This window comes from Parasteatoda tepidariorum, chromosome 4 (genome assembly GCF_043381705.1).
Source record: "Parasteatoda tepidariorum isolate YZ-2023 chromosome 4, CAS_Ptep_4.0, whole genome shotgun sequence".
In the NCBI taxonomy this organism is placed as follows: Eukaryota; Metazoa; Arthropoda; class Arachnida; order Araneae; family Theridiidae; genus Parasteatoda; species Parasteatoda tepidariorum.
In genome coordinates, this window is record NC_092207.1 from 10,260,247 (window position 1) to 10,285,044 (window position 24,798).

Consider the following 24,798-nt stretch of genomic DNA (forward strand, 5'->3'; position numbering starts at 1 on the left):
ATCAATTGGCCGAAAGGGTTTTATTATGTACAAAAAATTTTGGGCGCACAGTGCAACTTAGAATATATAAGAATAAATAAGAATATAAAAGAATAAATAAGAATAAATAAGAATATAAGTCATCAACATAAATACAAGCATCTTCTTAGACTGCATGCCTTCTTAAACTGTAAAAAAATAAAGAGTTAATTATAAATTTTTATTATTACAGAGTAACTTAAATAATTTACAACAATAATTAACTACACTTTTTTCTAGTCTGTATATTCTATTATACGCTTTGTAAAAAGTAAAAAAAAAATGCGAATAATGGTTAAAAACGTTTTTATCTGTTCAAAACTCCATCAATTCTCAACCCCAATGCATTATGGGATCGAACTTTTAAAGCCTTTTAATGGCTCATCAGCACTATCGACATAGATTGCTGTTAGAAAAAGTTTATTTGATTTGGAAGTTTGCCGTTAGAAGTTAAATATAATTTCCATTCTGTTTCATTGTTGAATTAAGTTTCTTAGGTAAGGTTTTAATTATAGTTTTCTTTTGCTCGTAATCTGCTGTTGCAAAGCTGATCTGCTGTTACAAAGGAAGATCTGCGTATCTGCTGTTACAAAGGAAGATAAAAAAAAGAATTATCTATTTTATTGCAAAAATTAAAATAAGACTGATTAAACTTGTATTCTAATCATTAAATAACTTAACATAAAACTATTAACATTAACGTAAACTTAAACATATTTCAAGTTTACCTATTTTTGGCATTTCCTCATTTGCAACCTAAAGGTTGAATCTTTTTTGATATCCGTAAAATTTGCCTTTTTCCTCGAAGAAGTTCCAATATTTTTCCCCTTTCGGTTTTGGCAAATGAGAGTAGAAATCGATCTTCTCTTTTATCATTCCTAAGAAAAAAGAAAAACAAAAGAAGGTCAAGGGTATTTCGAGCGAGTCATCTTGGTTATTATTTCAATCGTATAAATAAAAATCAACTGAATAGTAACAGTATATACGAAAATAAGTGTTATTCAGTGTTAATTAAATGTTTTTAAGGATTTAAGCAAAAAATTATTCTTTGTTTTTTTAATAAAACTTTTTCAGGGTATTATTTTAGGTACGATACAATATGCAATGCTTAGTAATGTTTAATCAGCACAAAAAATGTCTTTCATGCTATAAAGTAAATAAACTCCGAAACTCACATCGTAATCTCTACCAAATATGCGTAAAGCATAAACGCATTAATGAGAGATTTATTCTAATCGAAATCGAGTGAATTTAAATTTGTATTTTAAAATCAAAGTTCTTTTTATCACTAAAAACTTAGTAGGAAGGTTTGTGTGAAGTAAAAGCTGATAAATACTTTTTCAATCACAATTTCGAAATTACAATTCATTACTTTAAGAAAAATGGTATTGCGCAACTTTTTTGTTGCGTGTAATCAATGTAATTTGATATTGTACTACAAACAAATCAAACTATGCATATTTTTCTAAGATGCTCTCCCTTTTTACGATACAAATTATGCTAATGATATGTGTTCAAAATCGTCAGGTTAACTAGTTCTGGTTGATCGCTTTTAACGTACTTTGAATGCAAAGTAAATTTTTATTTACCTAATAAAGAATAAATAAAGGGAAAATTTTAAAACTACGTTTTTCAAGGGAAATGAAAAGACTAAAATGATTTTTTTTAATCACACTGACAACGAAAAACATAAAGTACATCACTTTTGAAATACGTGAGGGGAATTTATTGTGGAGATATATTTATTAAGATGGTGATATACTACGTTTTTCAATTTTTAGTGCTACCAAAATCGATAAAAGAAGAGCATTTTATCGAAATTTAATTTGTTTTTATTATTTTATTTTTAATTTTGGGTTTTTTAGCTGGTAAATTTCGATTGGTGATAAAAGAAATATAAATTATATCATTAAGCTAACTTGCCTAGAAATCATTTAGCTAACTTAATATGCTAACTTGAAATTTATTTGATATCATCAGATAACTTGTATTGTTATAAGGTGCAGAGTTACAATTGACATTTTTGTACTCTTAATATTCGACAGATGATCAGAATTTTAATTGAAGGTACATAATACCTCGATAAACTTTACTTGTAGCGGTCAAGAAATAATTGTAATTTGTATTGTCCCCCAGTACAGAGCTTCAATACAAATTAGGGTGTTCTAGTTCATAGAAAACAGTTGGATTCTTGATTGAACATAATATTGTGATAAATTTTGATGGCGGTTAAAAAAAGAGAAGAAAGAAAACGATTGCAATTTAAATTGTCTTCCAGCACATAGCTGCATCTCAAATTTTATTGCTTTAGCTATGCGAAAAAATTCGGAAATGTGAATTGCAAAAATATTTCTTTTGCAAATAATATGACGATACATTTAATTTGTAGTGATCTGAAAACGATTCTCAATTGCGTTATTATACTTCTCCTATAGGAAGTAGAGTGCTCTAGCTAATCGGGAAGTGGTGGATTCTATCGCCACGGTTATGAAAGCAAGTAAATAAAAAAGTAGTAAAAATATTTCAGAATTAATAAAATATATTATTATAGTTTTGTTTTAACTTAAACTAGATTAAAACTTAAGTACAAGACCACTATTGTTTTTATAGTAATTAGTCGTGAAAATAAAATTCAATGTGTGAAACATTAAACTACGAAATAAGTCATGTAGTATTAATAACAATCGAATGAAATTTTAGTTTAAGAAAATTTAAAATCCAAAACTCACTATGGAAAGACAAATTCAATAACACGCTGTCCTCGTTGTTGTTGTGGCACAAAGCAAGATAGTATATTCCACTGTCACTCAGTTTATGTTTTTTAAATATGATGGTGACAGTATCATTTGAGACAGCAATTTCAAACTTTTTCACTCTCTTTCCTTTTCGGTAGAGTTTCACACTTGAACCAGGAATCACGTCTGGAAAAAGAGCCAAAATACTAAATACAGTATTTAAATGCCATTATTTTTAACACGGGGTGTCTACGAATAATGCTTCCAGTTTTGAAGCGCAATACAAAATGAATGAAATAAGAAGACTAAGTTTTGTTGCATTGCAACAAATCTGAACGGATTGGATTTATTTCAAACCAGAATATGGGTGAAATAAACGTTGGATCTCTTAATGTTATTATTGGAATAACATAATTTTTTTTCTGTTAAAAACATTTATCGTGTAAATATTTTAATTACATTTTATAGCTTAAGATACTTTTTTAAAGGATAAGTAACGAGATTTATCTCTCTTTTTTATCGCATTAATTCCTAAAAAATCTTGTAAAACGTTTTTTTTCATTTAACGTTTAAAAAAAACTTGTATTTTGTTGTTCAAACCTGTCCAAGTAGAACGTTTTATTTCACTGAAACAAAAAGATATAAAGTGAACAATTCGACTTGAATGCATTTTGTCTAATACATTTTGTCCTAATAAGTTTTCAGAGATAAATAAATATAACAGGGCTGTCGCAACCGGTAAGGAAAGATTAGGGAAACAAAGTATTTTTACTCTTTCCCATCTGCGAAAGCACATTTGATATTTAAAAGTAATGTATTTAAAACTGTCCAACCCAATTCTTGAAATTAAAGTGAATTTAAAACACTTTAAAATTAAAACAACTTAACTCACCCTGTAATAACTAAGTAGTTTTATTGCTACTCTTCACGTTTTTGGGTGCAACTTTCACCTCAGAATGATGTAATTAATTGCGTGGAATTTTGAAACATACACATTTTAAAAAATACATTTTTTTATTTTTTTTTCTCTAAATTTTAAAATATCTCAATTCGAAAACTCTTTATGGAAAAGAAAGCTTTCATTTATTTCAGTTGTTAATTTGTGTATAATAGTAAACTAATAAGTTACATTTTATCACCAAGTATCACATTCATTGTATTACGTTTTAAACAAAAGTTAAATGATACTCAAAAAAAATTTTTTATCTTATTCTTATGTTTAGTTTAAAATTAAATATTAGTCATAAATTATTGGTGTAATAATTTGGNTATTTTTACTTCATTTAAGGCATTTTTTGCGCAATTTTTGGATTTTTAAGTGCATTTTTTGCCTTTTTTAAGGGCATTTTTTACACTTTTTAAGGGCATTAGTTGAGATTTTTTATGTCATCAAAATCCGGGCTCTACTAATAAATTACATTTTATCACCAAGTATCAGATTCATTGGACTGTATTACGTTTTAAACAAAAGTTAAATGATACTCAAAAAATTATTTTTTATCTTATTCTTATGTTTAGTTTAAAATTAAATATTAGTCATAAATTATGGGTGTAATAATTTGGAAAACAACATGCTTCGAAGAACTAAATGATTGAAAATGTAAAGAGGATCGGTAAATTTGGCTACTTATTTTCAGAGTTGATCAACTGAAAAAATAATTTGAGTTTCATGTGTATCACAGTAATAGTAATCTGATATAAAAGAGTTATGTGCTCTGCTGCTTAAGTTTCAGAAGCAACATTTAATGAGCTCGTTTGGCAGTTTTTTATTATATTTTTTAATTGTATTTATTATTGGTCGAAAAATTTGAAGTGTGAGATATAAAAAATTTATCAGTTCATAAGAAGAAGATATAACCAAAATCTTTAGTTCCACACGCTTTCACCAATTTCTTCAAAACTATACATGTCGCCAATTTTGAATTTAGTACCAGTTCTGTTATCTTCTCCCTATTAGGTCGTTACCAGTAGTACTTCAGACGAAGGCGATAATATCGAAAACTTTAGTACCACTTTGATCACTTTATTTCCTTTTTCGTTTTTTCCAATGAAACTTTCAATCATAACAAATAAATATTATTTTAAGTTTCTAGACATTGGTTCCGACACGCTCTCACCAATTAGTACTTCAATACCATACCTGCCGCCATTTTCAAATTAATTATCTGTTGTTTTATCTTTCCACCATTATGTTGTTACCAGCAGTTCATAAGATAGCGATGTACCCGTATTAAGGTCACAAAATTTGAATTGTAAGATATAGAAAATTTATAAAGCTTTATAGAAGGAGCAAAAGGAGAAAAAAATGAAAAGGAATAGAAAGGTTGAAGGTCTAAACATAAAGTTTTTTCCCCGTTCAGTCGAATAGTTTTTGATTTGTTAAAATTTAGAAAGGCCGTATTTTTAAAGTTTTAAATCCTTAAGAACTTTATGTGACCAATTTCATTCACATTTTGTATTTTGCCACTTAAAGTTACATTATTAAGTTACATCGTAAAAGTAATAAAATGCTATTAATAGTTATTTTTTGCATAGAATTATGTTTAGATAAACAAAAATACGATTAGTTTGATAACTTTTATGTAACTTATTATTGAAAAACTTATATTTAAATTAAAATAACTAAGTTTATGATTGTTTACAAAACTTTTTTGACTTGCTTAAGAAGTTCTTGAGACACGGTGAATTACTCAAATAGTAAAATTAAGAAGTCCAAACTCTCCTGACCAAACTATTGGGACCCTGTTTTCCAAATTGCAACTACACACTTTATTTACAGTGTCATGTATATGAAACCATCAAACAAAAGGTATGTTTATTGAGAGAGAGAAAAGATTGGTGTTGAATTTCGTAACTAGAAATACCGTTTGCACTTATTAATTAGAATATTTTAGATTACCGCCGTTAACCATTAAGATTGAGTTCTAGAACTTGGAAATCATTTGATTAAAACATATTCTAGGTGCTCCGATTTTCTTCTTCTACGCTGCACGTTACGGCGAGTGGAAGTCATTTCTAAATCCACGTTTGTTATGAAAATATTTATTAAAAAAAATAATGACTACTCACTGATCAGTTTGATTTCAGCTTTCAGTGGTGCATTAGTGCAACCAGATATTTCTGGTGGATGAATCAAACTAGCATCACCACTGTAAAACTTTCTGATTCCTGATTCTTCCCAATCATTCCTGTACCACTCCGGTTCTTGAGACTCTACAAATGTGGAGACTATACGCGGAGGGTCTTTTACAACCAAATCACACAATGACCTTTGGTCACCATGGCCAGATGTTATGCCAAGATAGGGTAATTGAGACCCGTGGGTCTCTTCAATCATACTCGCCGCAGAAAGCAGCTCAGGCACAGTTTTTTTCTTTCTGAGAAAAAACGAAAACCATCCTGATATGCAAATTGCATTCATAAGGCGATTCATTTTCAAAGCTTCACCTTTCAATGCTTATTCAAAGATAAGAATGAGTGTTTTAAGAATTTCTTTGTACTTCTTTTAGAGTATTGTTGACAATTATATTTCCTTCTAAGAATACTTTTTAATACAGACATTATTGAAACTCTCATTGCATACGTTTTAAACAATAGTCTTGAACAATCATTCAAGATTTTTTTTATTATTGCAAAACTTATATTTAAATTATATGTTAACCGCCGTTTGACATTGTTGGAATTTTATATTTATATAATATACTGACCAATCCATATTACCACTTTTAGTACCACTTAAATAACTTTTTTTTTCGCTTTCATATCCAGTAAACTCTTAATTTCAATTATTCCTATACATTTCCCTTTTCATTTCCCACATACATTTCCCACATTTTAATTTATTATATTTTAATGATCACCAATAAATTCTGCGCAGATCTTAATTATTATTACTCAGTATCCTAATGAAAGTACACTTCTTTTTTATGATCTAAACAGTTAAAGAGTAGTTTAAAAGTTCGTTCAATACTGCTACTTTATACTTCAATGGGGAATAACTGAATAAAAATTTAAAAAAGTCATTTTTCGATGGCATTTTACGAATCCCAGCGATGGCTGGCGATGCGGATTCCGTATTCGGCTTACATCGACAACAGTCCTGGCGTCAAATATCCACAGTGGTAGACGGATCATGCGTTAGAGTTCCCTTACCGTTAGGATATTCGTGGGTGGCTTTCTTAGTTTTCCTTTCCGTGTAACGCAAATGCTGGTTAGTTCCGTCAAAAAGTCCTCCACGAAGAAAAATTTCTCCCGATACTTGATCCAGGAGTTCCCTTGTCTTCTGCATTGGGATCATAATTACAAGGCTACGGGATTAAACAATGGAAGTTACAAACCCAAAANGTCGTAAGAATTTACGAAAATAAAAAAATTCAGCCTCATATACCTAACCAAAAAATTATGTAAAATTATCAAAGCTTAACTATGGCCACCTGTGGTTCACCTATCCCATTTTTTAAAAATATTTTATTTTAATAATTTTTCTTCTTCTCTTTTAATTAATACTTATAATTTTTTTTCGATATTTTTTATATATATATATGGGGCAATCCATACAAGATTTACACCCATGATGCAAAAATGATATATTTATTTTTTTTATTGTTTTTTATTGAAAGTAAATCGACATGTAGTTTTTCGTTTTTGCTTAAATTGCATATTGTTGACTATATGAATCATAGAAAATTTTGCACGTACTACTTTGCAAGTAATTTTTTAACGTATTGCCATCCAGCAGCAAAAATATTTAAATACACTTTCTTGAAGTGATTTCTCTCAAATTTTAAGAAAATCAACATTAAAATATAAATTTTTTTGTTTTTAACATTAAAAAATTCATTTTTTGAAGAAAAAAAAGAAAAAAAAAACATTTTTTTTTTCTTTTTTTTTTTGCAATTTGGACTTTTTTGATTTTTTTTATATTTAGACAGTGTGTAGTGTAATTAATAATGATAATAATTCCAAATTTTTGGAATGGTAAGACACTTTGTTCAAAAGATATAAACAAAATAAACAAAATAAACAAAATAAAAGATATAAACAATTTATTTTTTTTTTGCAATTTGGACTTTTTTGATTTTTTTGATTTTTTGACAGTGGGTAGTATAATTAATAATGATATTAATTCCAAATTTTTGGAATGGTAAGACACTTTGTTCAGAAGACATAAACAAAACAATGACGGCGCACGCGCCGTACGCAACGCCGCTCGTCACTCGTTACAAGTTTGTATGTAGCCTGACGTTTTGCAACAGCAGATCACAACATTATTCTTAATATAAAAGTGTTCCTTTTATATTAAGACCCGACTTTATACCCGCAAGCATTATACCCGACAAAGACAACAATTTTTATAATAAACAATACTCGTCTTCTGAAACTTCTGAACGAGTATCTATATTGAAGGGAAAAAGGAAGAGACTATCTCGAAAAAAGAAGAGATTAGCTTGAAATTAATAAAAGTATGCATATCACACTTCATTATTATTTTATGTCTTAATTTTTGTTATGCGTTAATATCATGTAAAATATCTAAATTTTTATTTATAATAAGCAATAAAATAATAATTATTATTAACTAAAAATATTTATTAATTGTTTATATATTTATATAATTATAAAATATATTGTGATTATTTATGTAGAATATGGCTCGACTGTTCTCGAACTTATCCGCTACATACTAAACTAGAACGCGGCGTGCACGCCGACACTGTTTTGTTTATATCTTTTGAACAAAGTGCCTTACCATTCCAAAGTTTTGGAATTAATATCATTATTGATTATACTTCACACTGTCGAAATATTAAAAAAAATCAAAACAGTCCAAATTGCAAAAAAAAAGTTGTTGTTGTTTTCAAAAAAATGAATTTTTTAATGTTAAAAACAAAAAATTTTATATTTTAATGATGATTTTCTTAAAATTGGAGAAAAATCACTTCAAGAAAGTGTATTTAAATATTTTTGTCGTTGGGTGGCAATACGTTAAAAAAATAATTGCAAAGTCATGAGAGCAAATAAGCGAAATTTTCAAAAATTCGTACAGTCAAAAATATGCAATTTAAACAAAAACGCAAAAATACGTGTCGATTTATTTTCAATAAAGAACAGTAAAAAAAATAAATCATATCATTTTTGTATCATGGGTGTAAATTTTGCATGGAATGCCCCATATATATATATACATATATATATANTTTCGTTTTTTTTTTGGTAAACTAAGATGAAATGTTGAAACTGAATGTTATAGGGGAATATATATATATATATATATATATATATATTAACACTTCGTAACTAAGCAAGGAGCCAAACAGATTTTTATACTTTTGAATGTAATTAGAAAGTATAAGAAAACTTTAGAGTGAGCCCAAGTTCGAAGACATTTCCAACTAATGAGCCCGACTCATCTCTAATCGTGAAACTCGTCTCTCAGTAGGTGAACCCCTGCTCGTTTCATCTCCATCATATTTCTTCTATAAATTAACGGTTTAGAGAAATTGTTCCTTGGCGAGCTATTGGCGAAAAACTGGTCTGATGACCTTGTCCAGCCACCTGAAGTTCTCCTTACGGGAATAACATGGTGTTTCCCTGGGTTAGAAAAATGACGTCTGGTGTATTCTGCTCGAAATGAAACTAAATTATTTCGAATAATAGTGTGAAATAGTGAAGATGCAATGTACGGTTAACCCCAGTTTCACGAAAACGGAACTGAAGTTCCGTTTCGTAGTCTGCAGTTGCAATGTCATTTCTAGAAAACAAGTTCCGGCGTTTATCTATCTAGTTAACTTTTTTACACTCGTGCGATCAACAGAACAGACAATGTCACATTATTCCGTTCGTTTAGCGCTCATTTTTAGATTCGGAGGTTCTGTGTTTTCTTTCTAAGATTTTACGGTTTCTAATCTGAAAAATGTTCATCCAGTTTCTTCGTTGTTTTACAAGAACTTTTGAATTTGCGTTTTTAAAAAAATTCTGAAGCATAAAGTGGAATTATTATACATTTTTAAAAAAAAATTTATTTTGAAGTGAAGGATGTCATTGTGGAAATATATAAGTTCCGTTGTGGGTCGTATTTTGTCCCATTTCCATCGGGATGAAACTAATCGCGAATTAACTATTCACGTTACAACGGGTGACCGTAAAAAAGCGGGCACAGATGCTAACATTTGGATAATCCTTCATGACGAAAACGGACAGTCCACTGATATCATTAAATTAAACAGAACTTTAAAAAATGACCACGAAAGGGGGCAAAAATGCACCTTTTTTGCTAGTTCTGGAAATGGTTTTGGCCTTCCACTAAAAGTAAGTTAAGATCATTTTTTTTTTCTTTTTATTTAATATTTTCACGTTTCTTGTAAAAGATTAAGTCATTTTTGTTACTTCATCTATACTACCTTCTTATTTATACTACCTTCAATATTTCTAGTAAAGGGGTTAATCATTTTTGAAGCTTTTAAAAATAACATTTGCTATGTTGATTTTTTTTTACTTTATGGTAGTCTTCAATTATAAATCAAAAAGTTTTCGAAAATATTCAATGAGTAATTTTATAAATTACTGTTACGAATTTTTGATGTAATAGTGTGCTTTAAAAAATTAATAATATTCAATGAGAAATTTTATACATTAATTTTACGAATATTTGATGCAATAGTGTGCTTTAAAAAATGAATAATATTCTAATTGGTTATGTTACTCTTTGATCGAAATATTATTTTGAAATATTAATTCATTTTTTTAATTAAATATTCAATACTTATTATATTGAATATTTTAGGTAAGTACTCAAAATTTTTTAACAATTGTTTAAAACATTTAAGTTACGTTGAGTTTTTTACTCTCTTGTATCTGTTAAATAGTATAACGTTTGAAAATATTCTTCATTGTATTTCAGGAAATGATAGTACTGATTTTTGATGTAACAAAAAATATTATATTTTAATATTCTATACTTGCATCTTTTTTAAAGTGGGTCACTTTTAAGTCATTTTTTTTAATACCGCACTCATACTGTATATTTTTTACGCTAATAATTAATTGTATCATTTAGCAAGTGTACAAAAAACAAATTCGAAATTATTTAACGAGATATTGAAAAAAATTGGAAAACTTCGTTAATAGTATTTTGCATTTAAAAGATTCTTTCTTAAACAATCTATCATAAGACCCAATACCTTTTCCTTTACCGTTTGCAAAAAATTTTGATTTATCTATATATCTTCAATTAAGTCTTTTTATCTTCTTCTTTTTTTGTCATTTTCCAATGCAATCTGTTTTTTTTTTTAGTTTTAGTTATATATGAAAACTTTATTTAATATCAACTTTCCCATAATTTTCTTTAAATTCCTTTACTTATGCTTTTTTTTATTGATTCTCATATTTGCGTATTTTCTTTTAAATCTATACAACCTTTTTTGTTAAAAAAAACTCTCTCTGTAAAGTTGTTATGTTTTTTACATTATTTTTGAATGCATGAAGCCTATTTCGAAAATCAACAGATTTTTTGAAAGAGTTTGGAATACAACCACACGTGATAGATTTTTATTACTTTTTATTGTTATTTTAATAGATATTATTTCAAAAAAATTCTATCCTTTAGAGATCTAATTAACTTTACAGAGAAGGATCAGATTTCGGTTTCGTTTTTTCCCGTTTAATTTTTAACTTTTTCCCACGTTTTTTCAACATGGAGAGAGGCTAGACAATCAGCTATCAATCAGACAGCTAGACAATCAGTTGCTATCAGCGAAAGCAATGTATCTCAGAAACTAATAATGATGACTGTTTGAAGCTTAAAATGAAGTTTTTCAAATATTTTATTTTTATTTGTTTTTGATAAATAGAAGAAAAACAATTCTATTGTAGTGCATTAAATTAAATAAATAAATAAAAATCAACAATTCTAAAAATTTAGCTTTCGTTAATAGCAAAAACTGTTGACAAAGTATAGTAGGGAATTTGTTTTTAAAAGAAATAAAAAGCTAATAAAAATAGCAATATTGAAGCTAACTACGTATTTTGAATTTTATTAAAAATAAACACAAAATTATTTTAGAAAATTTATGAAAATTTTTATTTCTCTAAAATGGCCCACCAGCGAAAAATTAATAAATAAAATAACTGATAAAACAAATAAATAATTAATCAAAATTTCGTTTGTAATTTTTTAGAAGTATCAAAAATATAGCCCGGACACTTTAATAGTTACAATCGTTAAGAGATCATACCATACTTTGGCAGCATTATTCATTATTATCTCTGATATTATATACATTTAATATGAATGTTTTTCAGATGTCTGTTTAGGAAAATGATTGGGTAATTCGGGAGCATTGTGCGAAAGCCGGGTTTTTTCGATTTTTGTCCTTTATGAAGATAAAAACTTTTAAAAAAAGATAAAGGTGTTTATTTAAAAATTTATTTCAATCCATTGTGTTAAATTATTTTTCATTTATTTAATTGATAAGGGATACATTGTAATTTGTTGGCTTTTTACACGTAATAGGATATTTTTATGATTTATATATTGCAGTAAAATCTACAAGACTCAAACTATTGAATTTGCCATAAAACTGTTCGAATGTTGACTGGAATCGAATTTCTTACCTTTCTTATAATTCATCGTTGTAATTAAAAATTTCGACTAACGAGGGTAAATCCAATTATATTTTAAGTAAACAGTCGCTCGGCAAAGTATAGAAACAGAAAAAAAATAACGTGAAATATTATTCCTTAAAAGTAATTGTATCAAATATTGCCCAATATATTAGGTCTCAAGTGGTTAAATGTTTTTGAACGAAGATCAAATATTTTACGGTATTTGCTTAAATTATTGCAAAACCTCCGCTTTACAAACTATTCTATTGGAACGAATCGTGTTTTGAAGAGGCACTATACTGAAATTGCGAGAAAAAAAACATGCAAAACATAAATGACAAGAATTTCTCTCCTTTTATTTATCTTAATCTTGATCTATCTTTGCCCTCCAGACAATTAACAACCTTGACAATTTTAAATGAATTTCATTGAGTAGAAGAAAGGAATCGACTTAAAGGGCTTCCTTTTAAATTTTTTAAAACGAAATTTGAATAACAAATATTTTTAAAAAAACACCATTGGGTGCTATTAACACATACTTAATTGTTTACAAATATAATTCATGTTAATTATGGTTATTATATTGTTCAAATTCTGTTCAAGTTGATTTTTGTTTTCAACAATATTTAGTTTATAACATTAAGTAATGAAAAACAATTGAAAAAAAAAGATTTAAAAATTATATTCTAGAAACCTTTTTTTTTATTTATTTAAAAGACGCATATTTATTTAAACTAGACAGTAAAAGGTGGATTGTTTGCTACACGGTGCTTAATTAATCGATAGAATGTTATTTTCTTTCATTAAGATGATAGAATTCGAATATGATTAATTATAAAACTAAAATGAAACTTTTTTTTGCAAAATGTAAAGAATTTTTAAAAGAAATATTTTAAAAAAATTCAATATAATGTACGTGCCCATTGAAACTTCACTTACAGTTTTTACAATTCTTTGTTATTCTACCTTTGTCTGAAAAAAAATAAACAAGAAGAAATTTAAATCGTTTTAATTGTGAATTTTGTAGCTTTCCATAAGTAACAAAATAAACATGGCTTATTTTAATTGTTTTAATTATGAATCGTATAACTTCTCTATTTTTTTAATGGTAATTATTTTACTTTCATCTAAACAAAATAAGCATTAGCAAATTTGAATAGGACTCTAAAACTTTTTGTAAATGCTTTACAATAGCAAAATTATTCAACCTTTCTCTAAAAAAAAATTCGAAAAAATTAGATTTTTTTTTTTTTTTTAATTGATAAATTTTGCAGCTTTTCATTATTTTTTTACAATAATAATTGTTCTGTCTTTCTTTGAAAAATAAACATTAATCAGGGGTCTGTTTAGAAGAAATTTGGGTCCCTTCACAAAATATCTTTTCATAAAAACGGACCCTTCACGAATTTTCTTTTTATCCGACCCTTCACAAATTTGTTTATCTTCATTATTGCATTAATATTTTTTTATTATAATTTTGCAGTGCCGAGCATAATCTTGTATCTATTTACAATTTAAGAACTCCTTGAAAAAGTTTTTTGCAATAACCGGACCCTATTTGCACAAATTCATAAAAGCGGACCCTGGTTGAAAGAATGTAAGCAATTTTTTCACAATTTCACGAAAACCGGACCTTTCACAAAATGTCTCGACAGATCCCTGTTAATTAAATCTGTATAACTAAGAAAACCTGAAGAAGAAAAAAATCAGCTCTTTTACATACTTCTCTAATTGTTATTTCCTTCGTTTCAACTTTTTCTAAAGCTTCTATTAAATTATTTTCCTCCCCTTTCTTGATTTCACGAGAATATAAAGATTTATGAACCTCAAAATATATTATACAACCTTCAACATTTCGGCATTGTAGTTCAATAAGCTGGACAATAAAAACTGAGATTAGTATTAAAAAAACGAAATTAAAAATTATCTTGCTTTCTTAGTGAGATTTTCCCTTTGGAAGAAAAATTAACAACGCCTCTTTACAATAATAAAACAGAAACTCGCAAAGATTTTGTAAGATTTTGTAAGAAAGAAGATTTTTGTAGACCCCCTTAAATGAGATCTTTTTTTCCGTCGAGTGTGCGCATTGAGTCGAATTTTTCTGCTGTTGTGGATTATTTCGAAATTATTTTAAATTCAAAATCAATGTTTCGTTGTAGATCGAATTATGGCGTGATTCCTTCGGCCTCGGCCACAGTTGGTTCTTAGAGAAAATCGAAGTGGAAGACAAAGTGCATGGTGGCCACCACGTGTTCCCTGTCCATCGTTGGATAATGCCTGAAAGACATTATATGATTCGGGAATATGATTGCTGTTTACCGCAACACGATGAGCACCAGGAACAGAGAAGGACAGAACTAAAACTCTACAAAAAGATGTATCAGTACGAGCAACGCATTCAAGATGGTCCAGTTCAAGTAAGTCTGCCTTTTATTCTGAAACCAACGAGAATTTTGGAGGATTTAATTTGAGGCGTTGATATCATTTCGTCAAACTGCGCACCTCCTTAACGACAAGTCCCGCAGTGGGCTGATCGTAAAGACACCGAACCGAAGTCAAGCAGAACTGGCTGCTGTCAGTAAGCGGGTGGGTAACCTCTTTGATCAGCCTGCGTAGGGAACGATGGTGTGTGGTATTGGTCTTCGTTAAACTGCTCTACAGTAAAGTGCTCGACTTCGCGTTCAGGTCGTTGGGCTACCAAAGCAGGGGAGCCATCCCCTCTGTAGGGGATCAAAATTGCCATGGTATGCCTTCGGATCATCCTCAGGGACGTTTCCCAGACCGTCGCAAATAGCCCATTGTGCTGCTCTAGTGCGGCGTAAATAAAGTACCTGCCTACCTTAAAGGCAACTATTTTAACGATTGGGCTAGTACCGTATTTTGGTCTTCAACCGGTTGGTTGCACTATACAGAGTGTTACAAAATGAGTGGTCAAAACTGGGCACATTATAAGGATTGAGAATAGCAAAGCTATCAGACGAATCTGACTTCGTCTCTCCACTGATGGAGTGGCCATTCCTGAACATTTGAACTGGTGTTTTTATTCATCTTAATTTTATGTTCTCTAACGATTATTGATGATAATTACACTATTTTAGTTCCAGAAATAGACTCTTCATTCTAAGCATTTGGCAACTGAATTGCCAATTAGATTGCAACCTATGGGCAATTGAGTACGATTTTCGATAGTAATCATTGAAAAAAATCAAATAAAACGAAATTCAGGTAATTTACTTAAAAGTATTGGCTCTAATGAGCACGAGCAGTCGATCAGTATTCGGGAGGCTCCCCCCTAACTTATTCTAATGATTTGCCAAGTTACGATGCCAATTACATTGCAAACAACGGGCAATTGAGTATGATTTTCGATAATAATCATTGAAAATATTAAATTAAATGAAATTCAGGCAATTTACTTTAAAGTATTGGCTCTAATTGGCACGAACAGTCAACTGTCATTCGGGAGGCTCTCCTAGCTGTGTGCGCTCTCATTTCCTGCCATACGTTGCTGTGTAATACTCAATCTTTATGAAGTGCGCTACCTCCTCTAACAGTTTTGAACACTAATTTTGTAACACCACGCATAAGTTTTTAAATCAAAAAGGTGAGTTAACTCCAACCGTTTACTGATGCAAACAAAAACAATATTTTAAAAGTGTATTAAGTAAGCTATTACAGCTGCATTCAACTCCCCTAGCAGCAAAATAACTTGGGCCCTCATTGGAGCAATATTCATGAATGTCAACTCAATAGGGGTTCAAAGAGCCATTATTTCCCCCAATATTAGCCCTAAATAGAATTGTCCAATTTACTCGATATTTTGCAGCCACTTTACAACCAATATCGGCTCTATATAGAATTATCAGATTCACCTGATATTTTATATTCATTGACCAGCCAATATAAGTCCTGAATTAAAGGTTGATATTCCCCCTATATAAGACCAATATTACAAAATATAAACATCCTAATATTGGTTCCTCGGTATGTTCATATAGAACCCATATTGAGCCAATTGTGAGCCCAACTGGGGCCAGGGTAAAATTGTTACTAGAGTCCAATTGTTACCTCACTATGGGTCATCGCCCCCTTGTTCGTTATCACTCGTCAAATTCCAATAATCACTACGGCAAATGAATTAGAATTTCAATGCTCTTCATATTCACATCTACTTCTATTAGTTTCAATTAGATTTATAAAAGCAATATTGTAAGCTCTTAAGTGTAGAACCTACGATCAAATGTGCCCTTCGAATACTGAATTTACCGCCTAAAATTGACTACTAAAACCCACTTAAATAGCATAAAATAAGAGTGCCAATCGTTTTTGTAAGAGCCCCAGGTATTTTAGCAGTTTTGGGTATCATAGAATTTGCAGGTGCAATGTAGACTTTGTGGTAATTGTGAAAGGCCCGAGTGTGTGAATGTCAACATCCTACGATGAATGTTGATATGTACATTCATATGGTTGCGTTGGTGAAAGCACGAAAATATTTATTGAATTCATTAGTTCTCTTTAACGCCAGCAAACATCGACATTCAGCATGCACCTATAGTAAATGCTGAATAAAATTGGTTTGCTAAACATAACTTTTTTTATTTTCACCAGAACTTATCAACTTTCAGCATGCACCGATGATGAATGTTGAATAAAATTGTTTAGTTAAATTTAATTTTTTCTTACTTATGTCAGAAGATGTTGACATTCAGAACTCTCCCACAGTGAATGTCGACATTTTACGGCGTAGGAGCCAAATAGTAATAATGGCCGAATTTCGTAAATTTCTCAAAACGAAAATTGGAGGAAATAGACATTTGCTAACTATCGGACTCTCATTGTAAGATTTAAACTAATTCCGAACAATAATTTGTTGTCTCTTTTAAAAAATTGTTTTCGAAATACTTTAATTTATAAAGCCTTTTATTAATTACTGCTTTATTAAAAATATTGTAAAAAGGCTACATTTTGTTCCTCTTAAAATGATTATTTGGCAGGAAATGTGAAATAAATGAGATAAAACTTACTACCCGGATATCAATCTCAAAAGGAAATTTCACCAAAAACAAAATTTTCTCATCTCTCTGAAGTAGATTATTATTTATGAAATTTGGGAATTTGTTCGATTGATTTTAGAAATTAAATACTAACTTATCTATGGTCCATTCCATGCAAATATTTTATAAATTTAAAGATTTGTTCGGTAATTTTTAGGAAATAAAATAAATTTAAATTTATGTATGGCAACTTCCAAATAGCGATTTTACAAATTTGGGAATTTGTTCGATTAATATTAGAAATGCTCGAATAATATTTAAATTAAAAGTTATCTATGGTCCATTCCATGTAAACATTTTAAAAAATTTAATATATTGCTTGATATTTTTAGAAACTAAAATAAATTTAAATTTATTTTAATTTCAAAAAATAAATTTAAATTTATTTATGGTCACTTTCAAATAGAGATTCTACGAATTCGGGAATTTTGTTTGATTAACTTTAGAAATTATATAAAAAAACTTATCTATGGTCCATTCCATGTAAATATTTTAGAAATTTAAAAATTTGTTTGATAATTTTTAGAAAATAAAATAAATCTGAATTTATTTATGATTCCTTCCAAGTAGATATTTTACAAATTCGAATATTTGTTTGGCTATTTCTTAGAAAATACAATAAAACTTAATTCAGGCATCTTCCAAATAGAAATTTTACAAAGTTTAAGTACATCTTAAATTTGGTTTCAGTAAATAGAACAATATATTTTAGATTTTAATAAGTATTTTTGTTTTAAAAAACAATAAAATTAAAATATATTAATAATTGCAATTTAAATTTTTAAAAGTTTTTTTTTAAAAATCTTTATAACTACTAGAGCTAAATACAAATTAAAATATGGATTTTTTAATACGAAATAATTTAAAAATTGAATTGTTCAATCTAAAGCATAATATTTTCCGTTACATCAAACATGAAACATTTATATTTTTTTTTAATAAACGCAAATATTTAAACTTATTTCTAAACATTAGTTCAAAAAATGAGCTTCTCATACCTTTAGAAAATATGGAAAACAGTTTAATAAACTAAAAACTTAATTTAAGCCCCTAGTCGTCAATGGCAAAACAAATTATCTATTTAAAATAAAATTTAATTGCTTTTATTATTTAGAAAAAAATTATAATATTATGTAAAGATAATTAAAAAAGCGAACATGATATGTGTTATTAATTGTTAAAATGTTTTAAGATATTTTTATTTACTTAAAATATTGTACCATTACTAGTAATAAAATAATAAGAAATAATTTTGTAAAAAGTGTCCTTATTATAGTAAGAGTTTTATTTCGATTTATATGAGTATCAATTAGTACTTTGCTGTAGGGTTCGTTAAATAATGATTTAATAATGAGTCAAAACATACAGATTTTTATTGTATGAAACAAATTATTTTGTAACAATATCTTAGTTTAAAACATCATTTTAATATGAGATCGTTTAAATTTTTTATTGTTTAACGCAGATTTAAAATTTATAGTAATTAAATATATTGTTGCGTTAGTTTCAATTAGCGAAATTGCACAAGTACTTATGGTGAAATAAATTACAGCACTTTATGAAATGACTTTTTAATTTTACTTTTTTTTTTCTAACGGATTTTTTTAGAATGCAAACTAAGAATAAAAGGAAAATTTAAACCAATCACGGAAAATAGCTTTTTTTTTAATTTGACAGAAAGAAAGAAAAATAATTAATTAATTTTCCATTTTTTAAACGGTTTTTCAGTCTTTAATATTTATGCATTTCTATTTAATTTTCGTAAATTTAAATGATACACTTGCAAGTATTGAATCAACACACTTTTGAATGCCGTAACAGAGTTAGAAATGTATTATGATTTTTCTTAATAATATTTCAATTGTTTTCAATTATAATGTTAATAAATATAGTGTTAATAAATATAATATTTTAATTATATTTATGAATTTTAACTGATTACAAAATTAAATGTATGTAAAAATACGTGAAGTATCTTAAAAAAGATTTTTTAAAAATTCAGATTTAAAATAAATAAACTGGTTCATTTATTTATTTTATTTTATTTTATTTTATTAAAAAAATTGAACACTGCTTTTCATTAAGTTATAAGTGCGACATTTACATTTTTTTCTATATAAATTACTTAAAAAAAAACATCAACAGAGGCCATCACAAAGTATGCACTGCATACTAATTGTTATAAAACCGGTTTCTTTTTCGTCTTAAATTTTCGTAACACGAGTCGTTGATAAAACTATCTTAGCATGAAGTGATATCTCTAAGGTAGAGATGAAAAATGACTTATCCATTTTATCTCTCTCTCTTTCAAAGAAAGAATTGACCTTGCAAATTCTCACCTGTGAGGCTGTCAGGTTTTCACTGCTTTCGTTTTAATCTGCGATTACAGTTTCGGAAATATTTTTTTCTTCTTCTTCATGTTTATTTAACTGGTAAAATTTTTATATCCTCTGCATTATTTTCTTCTTCTTTTTTTTTAAATGAAAGCTAGAAAAAAAATATTTTTCAATCGATTTTTCTGTTCAGTTTGAGTAGTAATTAACGTTAAAATAATTTTTAAGTTTTTTTTCATGTTACATATTTTTTTCTATAGTCGTGGCAAAGCTAGCCTGAAAGCATTATCAAGGCTAAGACAACCTGTTTACATGATTTTCTAATAGTGTGCCAAACAACGCTTTTTGTCGCTAAATTTGGCGACGTTTTGAATTGAAACATAATTTACGTTGAATAACAATAAAACACTTTTACTAAACAAATGTCAAATATAAATCAATACTTACATTTATTCCGATTTACTGGAGGCTGCCTTATTAATAGGTTTTCCAGTTAAATGAAAAGTATATTTATAAGTAGCTAAATTAATAAGCTAATATTACTACCCGTATCATCACTATCCATTATAAAAAGAATAAATCTATAGCAATAAGATTCAGTAGTTCCGAAAAGTACTAAAGTTGGAAAAGGAATAAATATTTCGTAATAAAATTTTAAACTGCAAGAAAGAAAATTTTTCCCAAAGAACATATTCTCTATCACTGGAATACCGCTCCAACATATCGCATAAAACAATAATAATCATAATCGTTTTTCTTTTATCGTTTGCTACTTAACATTTGTGGCAGTGAAAAAAGTTTAAAATGGGGTGCTTCTGAGACACGGAGCTTTCGCAACTCGCTCCAAGCTGCTCTGACGATACCGTTCGAAAATAGATTAAAAACTTTTAGCGGTTCACGTCTTAAAGAATGGAGATATTTCTTCTATTTCTTTTTGTTATCGATTTTGTGTAGAATTCAAATGCTTTGAAAACATAATTTAGTGTAGAATTCGAATGTTTTGAAAACAAACTTTTCATTTCGCTGCACCGACCATATTTTTTGTCACTTTTTCCTCAAAATGAAAATTCGTATAGAATCATTTAGAAAGTTAGAATTTGATTGGTCTATTTTAAAGTAGAACGATAAAGCACACTCAGCAAGAATGTTCCCTAAATTTGTTAAAATTAGGAACTGTATTTTATTATTGGTTGAGATTTTAACTATTTAATGTAGTTTAATTTTCTGGTTAAAATATTTAGTATAAAATATTGATAAAATTTTTATTATGAAACAAAGAATAATGACGTCATGTGAAAATTCGATTAACAACCGTTAAACTTCTGATATGTTGAATAGATTAGGAGCGAACTGTAATTAAGAGCTCCATGTCCCAGAACTTATCTACTATTTAAAATTTCAAAAAAAAAATTATCGAATATTTAAGAGTGAGGCATCAAACTATAATGAAACGTATCGTAGTTTTCAAATATATAATTATTTATTTCTCTGTATCTTAGTTGGTTAAAAAAATGGAAATATGAATTGAGCAAATAAAGAAGCTGAATTATGCAAAAAAGGTCATAATAAATATATCGGATCTAATGCATAGCAATAAACGAGACAAGCTGTTTCTTTTTTTGTCACCAACTTATGAAATTTTTTCTGTGTATAAATTCAAACGATTTTCAGGTTACAACTACTATTAATCTTAACGATAAAAACTTTTCTTTTAATAAGATCCTAATTATCATCGGTAATGGCGGAACATTTAACGTCGTTATATAAACAATGCTAAAAGTTAGGTTTGTTGTGAATCTTCTCTGCCCTGCCAAAATCGGATGCGTATGATCGTGCAACGCTTTGCTACTCACTAAGTAAAGGGTTGAGGACAAAAAAAAAACAACAAAAAAAAAACCTTTTTTTGTGTGTGACCGGATTGTGCAAATTTTGGGCTGTCTTTACAATATTTAGTACTAAAATTATCGTACATTGGTGCGGAAACGTTTGGAAATAAAGAACAATGGCCTTTATCTTCCATTTCGAACAAAAAATGCTGGGTCAGCCATTTTTCTTTCACAGTGTACCTTATTCAATTCTTATTCCAGTTATTTTAGTAAGTAATTGGATTCTTCCAATTACTTAGTTTTTCTTAAATGGCCAGACGGGGCAAAAAAGAATTTTTCTCAAGGAAAAGTAATAGATATACTTATCTATTTTGATTGATGAATGTAATTGAATTAATTGCGATTACTTATCCCCAATCACCTTTGAAAAAGTAAAATAGAGATATATTTCTTAATTATTCCTTAAATTTCCTAATTCAATTTAAAACTTACGATGAAGCAGAAAAACCTTATTAATGATTAAATTATTCAGAAAACTGAAATGATTAAATATAAGTAAAGTATAAACAAGGAGAATCGTTATTGATTATAACTTTTTCAATTAAATCTCAAACAGAGCCTATTCACGGGTAATTTCATATTCCTTCTCGTTAAAATTCATAGTTATAATATCTCTCTAATTTTTTTTTTTTTTTTTAACTCTTCGCATTTTTTTTACATTTGCCTGATTCGACTTTAAACTTATAACAGTGCGCATTGCTCCCCGCTAAAAAAAAAAACTTTTTTTTTTTAATTTATTGTTGTTGTTGTTGTTGAAATACAGGAAATAAACACTTATGTGAAACAGACCTCCAGATATGAGATTTCGTACTGTGTTTTTGGGGAGCGGGGAGCTAATCTGGACAGCTGAATTATTATCGCTCAAAATTTCGCAGTAAACTTTGGCAGCATTAAGCACGTAGATATAGCTTTCCCTTTAGGGGTGTTCCGAAATTCAAAATTGTCAAATTGAAATCAGGAAAAATTTGAAATTGGTGACTGATACTTATGCTTTATACATTTTTAAATGGAAATCGGTAACGTTTACATTTTCAAAACTGAGTGATTAAAACTAAATATTATTTTCAATCTGAATTAGAAACAATAAATTTCGAGAAAGAAACTAAAAATGCGATTTTCTTATAACAAATCTCTATATAGATCTATATATCTCTCTGTTGAAAAAATTAATACCCAAATTTTTTTTCATAGACAGCTTTGGTATGTTATTATGAATGATACCTGAAAACTATCCTTCTGTTCTCTATACACTTTTCCCCTTTTTGAGGGAAATGGGGGTGATTTTAGGGGAAGAAATGAGCATATACTCCGTGAGACATATTTTTCGATGTATATTTTACCCGCTGAATTTAATGAGCCCTAAGACGATTAGTCTAATAGTTTAAAAAACATAAGGTTTTTATGTATCAGGAATGAGATTTTTCCGCTTTTTAGCGGATTTCCGCTTTTTTTACTTTTGTGTCTCGAATATCAACCTTTTTATCAAAAACTCCGATTATCTAAAATTTTCACTTTTTTTTTAAAATTTATTATATTAATATTATATTTATTAATTAATATCTTGCTTTTTCGAAAAATTTAGCCGTTGAAATAAAAGAATTATATTTATTTTCGATTTTCAAAGATAAACAGAGAATTCAACGTACATATCTGTCAATTCTTTCACATTTTTACATTTTAGCTATTTTCGCCGCTTTCACGCACAGAAGATACGATTTTCCTCTTTTTTTACCCGCCCGCCGGATAGTTCATATTTTCGTAATTCAAACGTCACTTCCTCAAACAAGCTTTTTAAAAGTCTCAAGACCGGAATTTGCTAACATTTCGATTCTTATTCACGCGATTTGAATATACTGCAATATGATTCTTATTTACGAGATTTAAAAATCCAATATCACTATTTGTATTTACGCTTTTTTAAAAACCTATGCAACGATTCGTATTCACACGGGTTTAAAATCAATTATCGCGATTCTTGTAAGAAGTAGGTTTTTTTAAAATTAGTTAGTATAAATGTGACTGTTTTTCTATCAATAATTATTAGTATATATAAGCATATTCAAAACTTACATTCTGTGCTTGAAAAGAAGAATGACAAAGGCAGGTAAAGAAAGAGAAAATAGGATTTGTGAAAAGATGTTTGAAGATGGGCTAACGACTAAATTAATCACCAATCTGTTTCCCCTCATTCACAAGCTGCATTACGAGAAATTTGACCTTGTTAAAGGATTTTTGCTTGTTTTGTAAAACATAAAGCGTTTGAAGCAAATTAAGCAACAAAAAAAAGAAAGAAAGAAAGATATAGCAAACAAAAGCAATCACTTAAAAAATTATTAAATTTTTCGTGGAAGTTTTCGTGGAAGTAAATTTCAGCACCGAAATTTAAGAAATAATGCTGCTGTTATTTATGATATAAAATGCGAAATTCTTATCATATGAAAAATAATTATCTAAATAGTTGCTGATTATCATGTAATTTTTTCAAACTAAAATGGCAATTTTTGTTGTTTGTTATCTTAAATTGTCAGGAATTTATTATTAAACGATTGCACACGCGTAAAATTTACTCACGTGGAAATTCAGCTTTTTTGCTTTTTGGCCAATCTCATCCCTGATGTATAAAAAGTACAAATGTGTACTTGATCCAACTTACTCATCTGATTGCTATCTGAAACAATAAGTCATCGTTTCCGATGCATTCGTGTACTATACACGAGCCAATAGAACAATAAGTTCGAAAGTTGAAAGAATTTTTGTGTATAAACAATGCTTCTTTTAAAACGGACTGATGTATACACTTTATATTGCTATCCAGCAACTATCTGAATATGTCATTTCATTTTCGAATGCAATTTTGCACGCAATTGTATGAAATTAGTACCCAGATGATTTGATTAATAGTTTAGAAGTGTTTTATGTACAAAAAGTACAATTTCGTACCTGCTCTTATTTTCACACCCTACATTGCTATACAGGAAAGTGACGTACTGTTTCCTATGCATTTTGTCGCATCTAATCAAATGAAACAAAATGCGAACCAAGAGACCCTCCCTGGCCGAGCGGTGTCGCCAACCAAACTCTGTGCAAAGCGTGGAGGTAGCGGGTTCGAATCCCGCCGCAATCCTGGGTGTATTCTTTGTGATGTCTTTCTCTGAATTGTTGACAATGT

At 28.6% G+C, this 24,798-nt stretch overlaps 1 protein-coding gene and 1 long non-coding RNA gene across 6 annotated transcripts in view; one reads left to right on the forward strand and one right to left on the reverse strand.

Moving 5' to 3' along the window:
* Positions 1-5: 5 nt before the first annotated feature.
* Positions 6-24,508, reverse strand: LOC122271147 (uncharacterized). Of its 3 annotated transcripts, none has more exons than XR_006226199.2 (4): positions 24,201-24,508; positions 2,748-2,939; positions 747-896; positions 6-167 (listed from the first exon to the last, which is right to left on the reverse strand). It is a non-coding gene; the product is annotated as an uncharacterized lncRNA (long non-coding RNA). The 3 variants fall into 3 exon arrangements; XR_006226200.2 differs by lacking the exon at positions 24,201-24,508 and adding an exon at positions 23,700-23,927; XR_011636532.1 differs by lacking the exon at positions 24,201-24,508 and adding an exon at positions 20,191-20,498.
* LOC107442379 (polyunsaturated fatty acid lipoxygenase ALOX15B) overlaps positions 380-24,798 on the forward strand; it is a 51,406-nt gene continuing 26,987 nt past the window's right edge. Inside the window, exons 1-2 of one of the 3 annotated variants that reach the window (XM_071179397.1) lie at positions 380-515; positions 14,516-14,773. In XM_071179397.1, the coding sequence (XP_071035498.1) occupies positions 14,630-14,773 (144 nt within the window). In that variant the 5' untranslated portion in view covers positions 380-515; positions 14,516-14,629. Of the gene's footprint in view, positions 516-9,294; positions 10,062-14,515; positions 14,774-23,460; positions 23,614-24,798 lie in introns of those variants that run through there. The other 2 variants (XM_043051416.2, XM_071179398.1) reach the window with 2 other exon arrangements.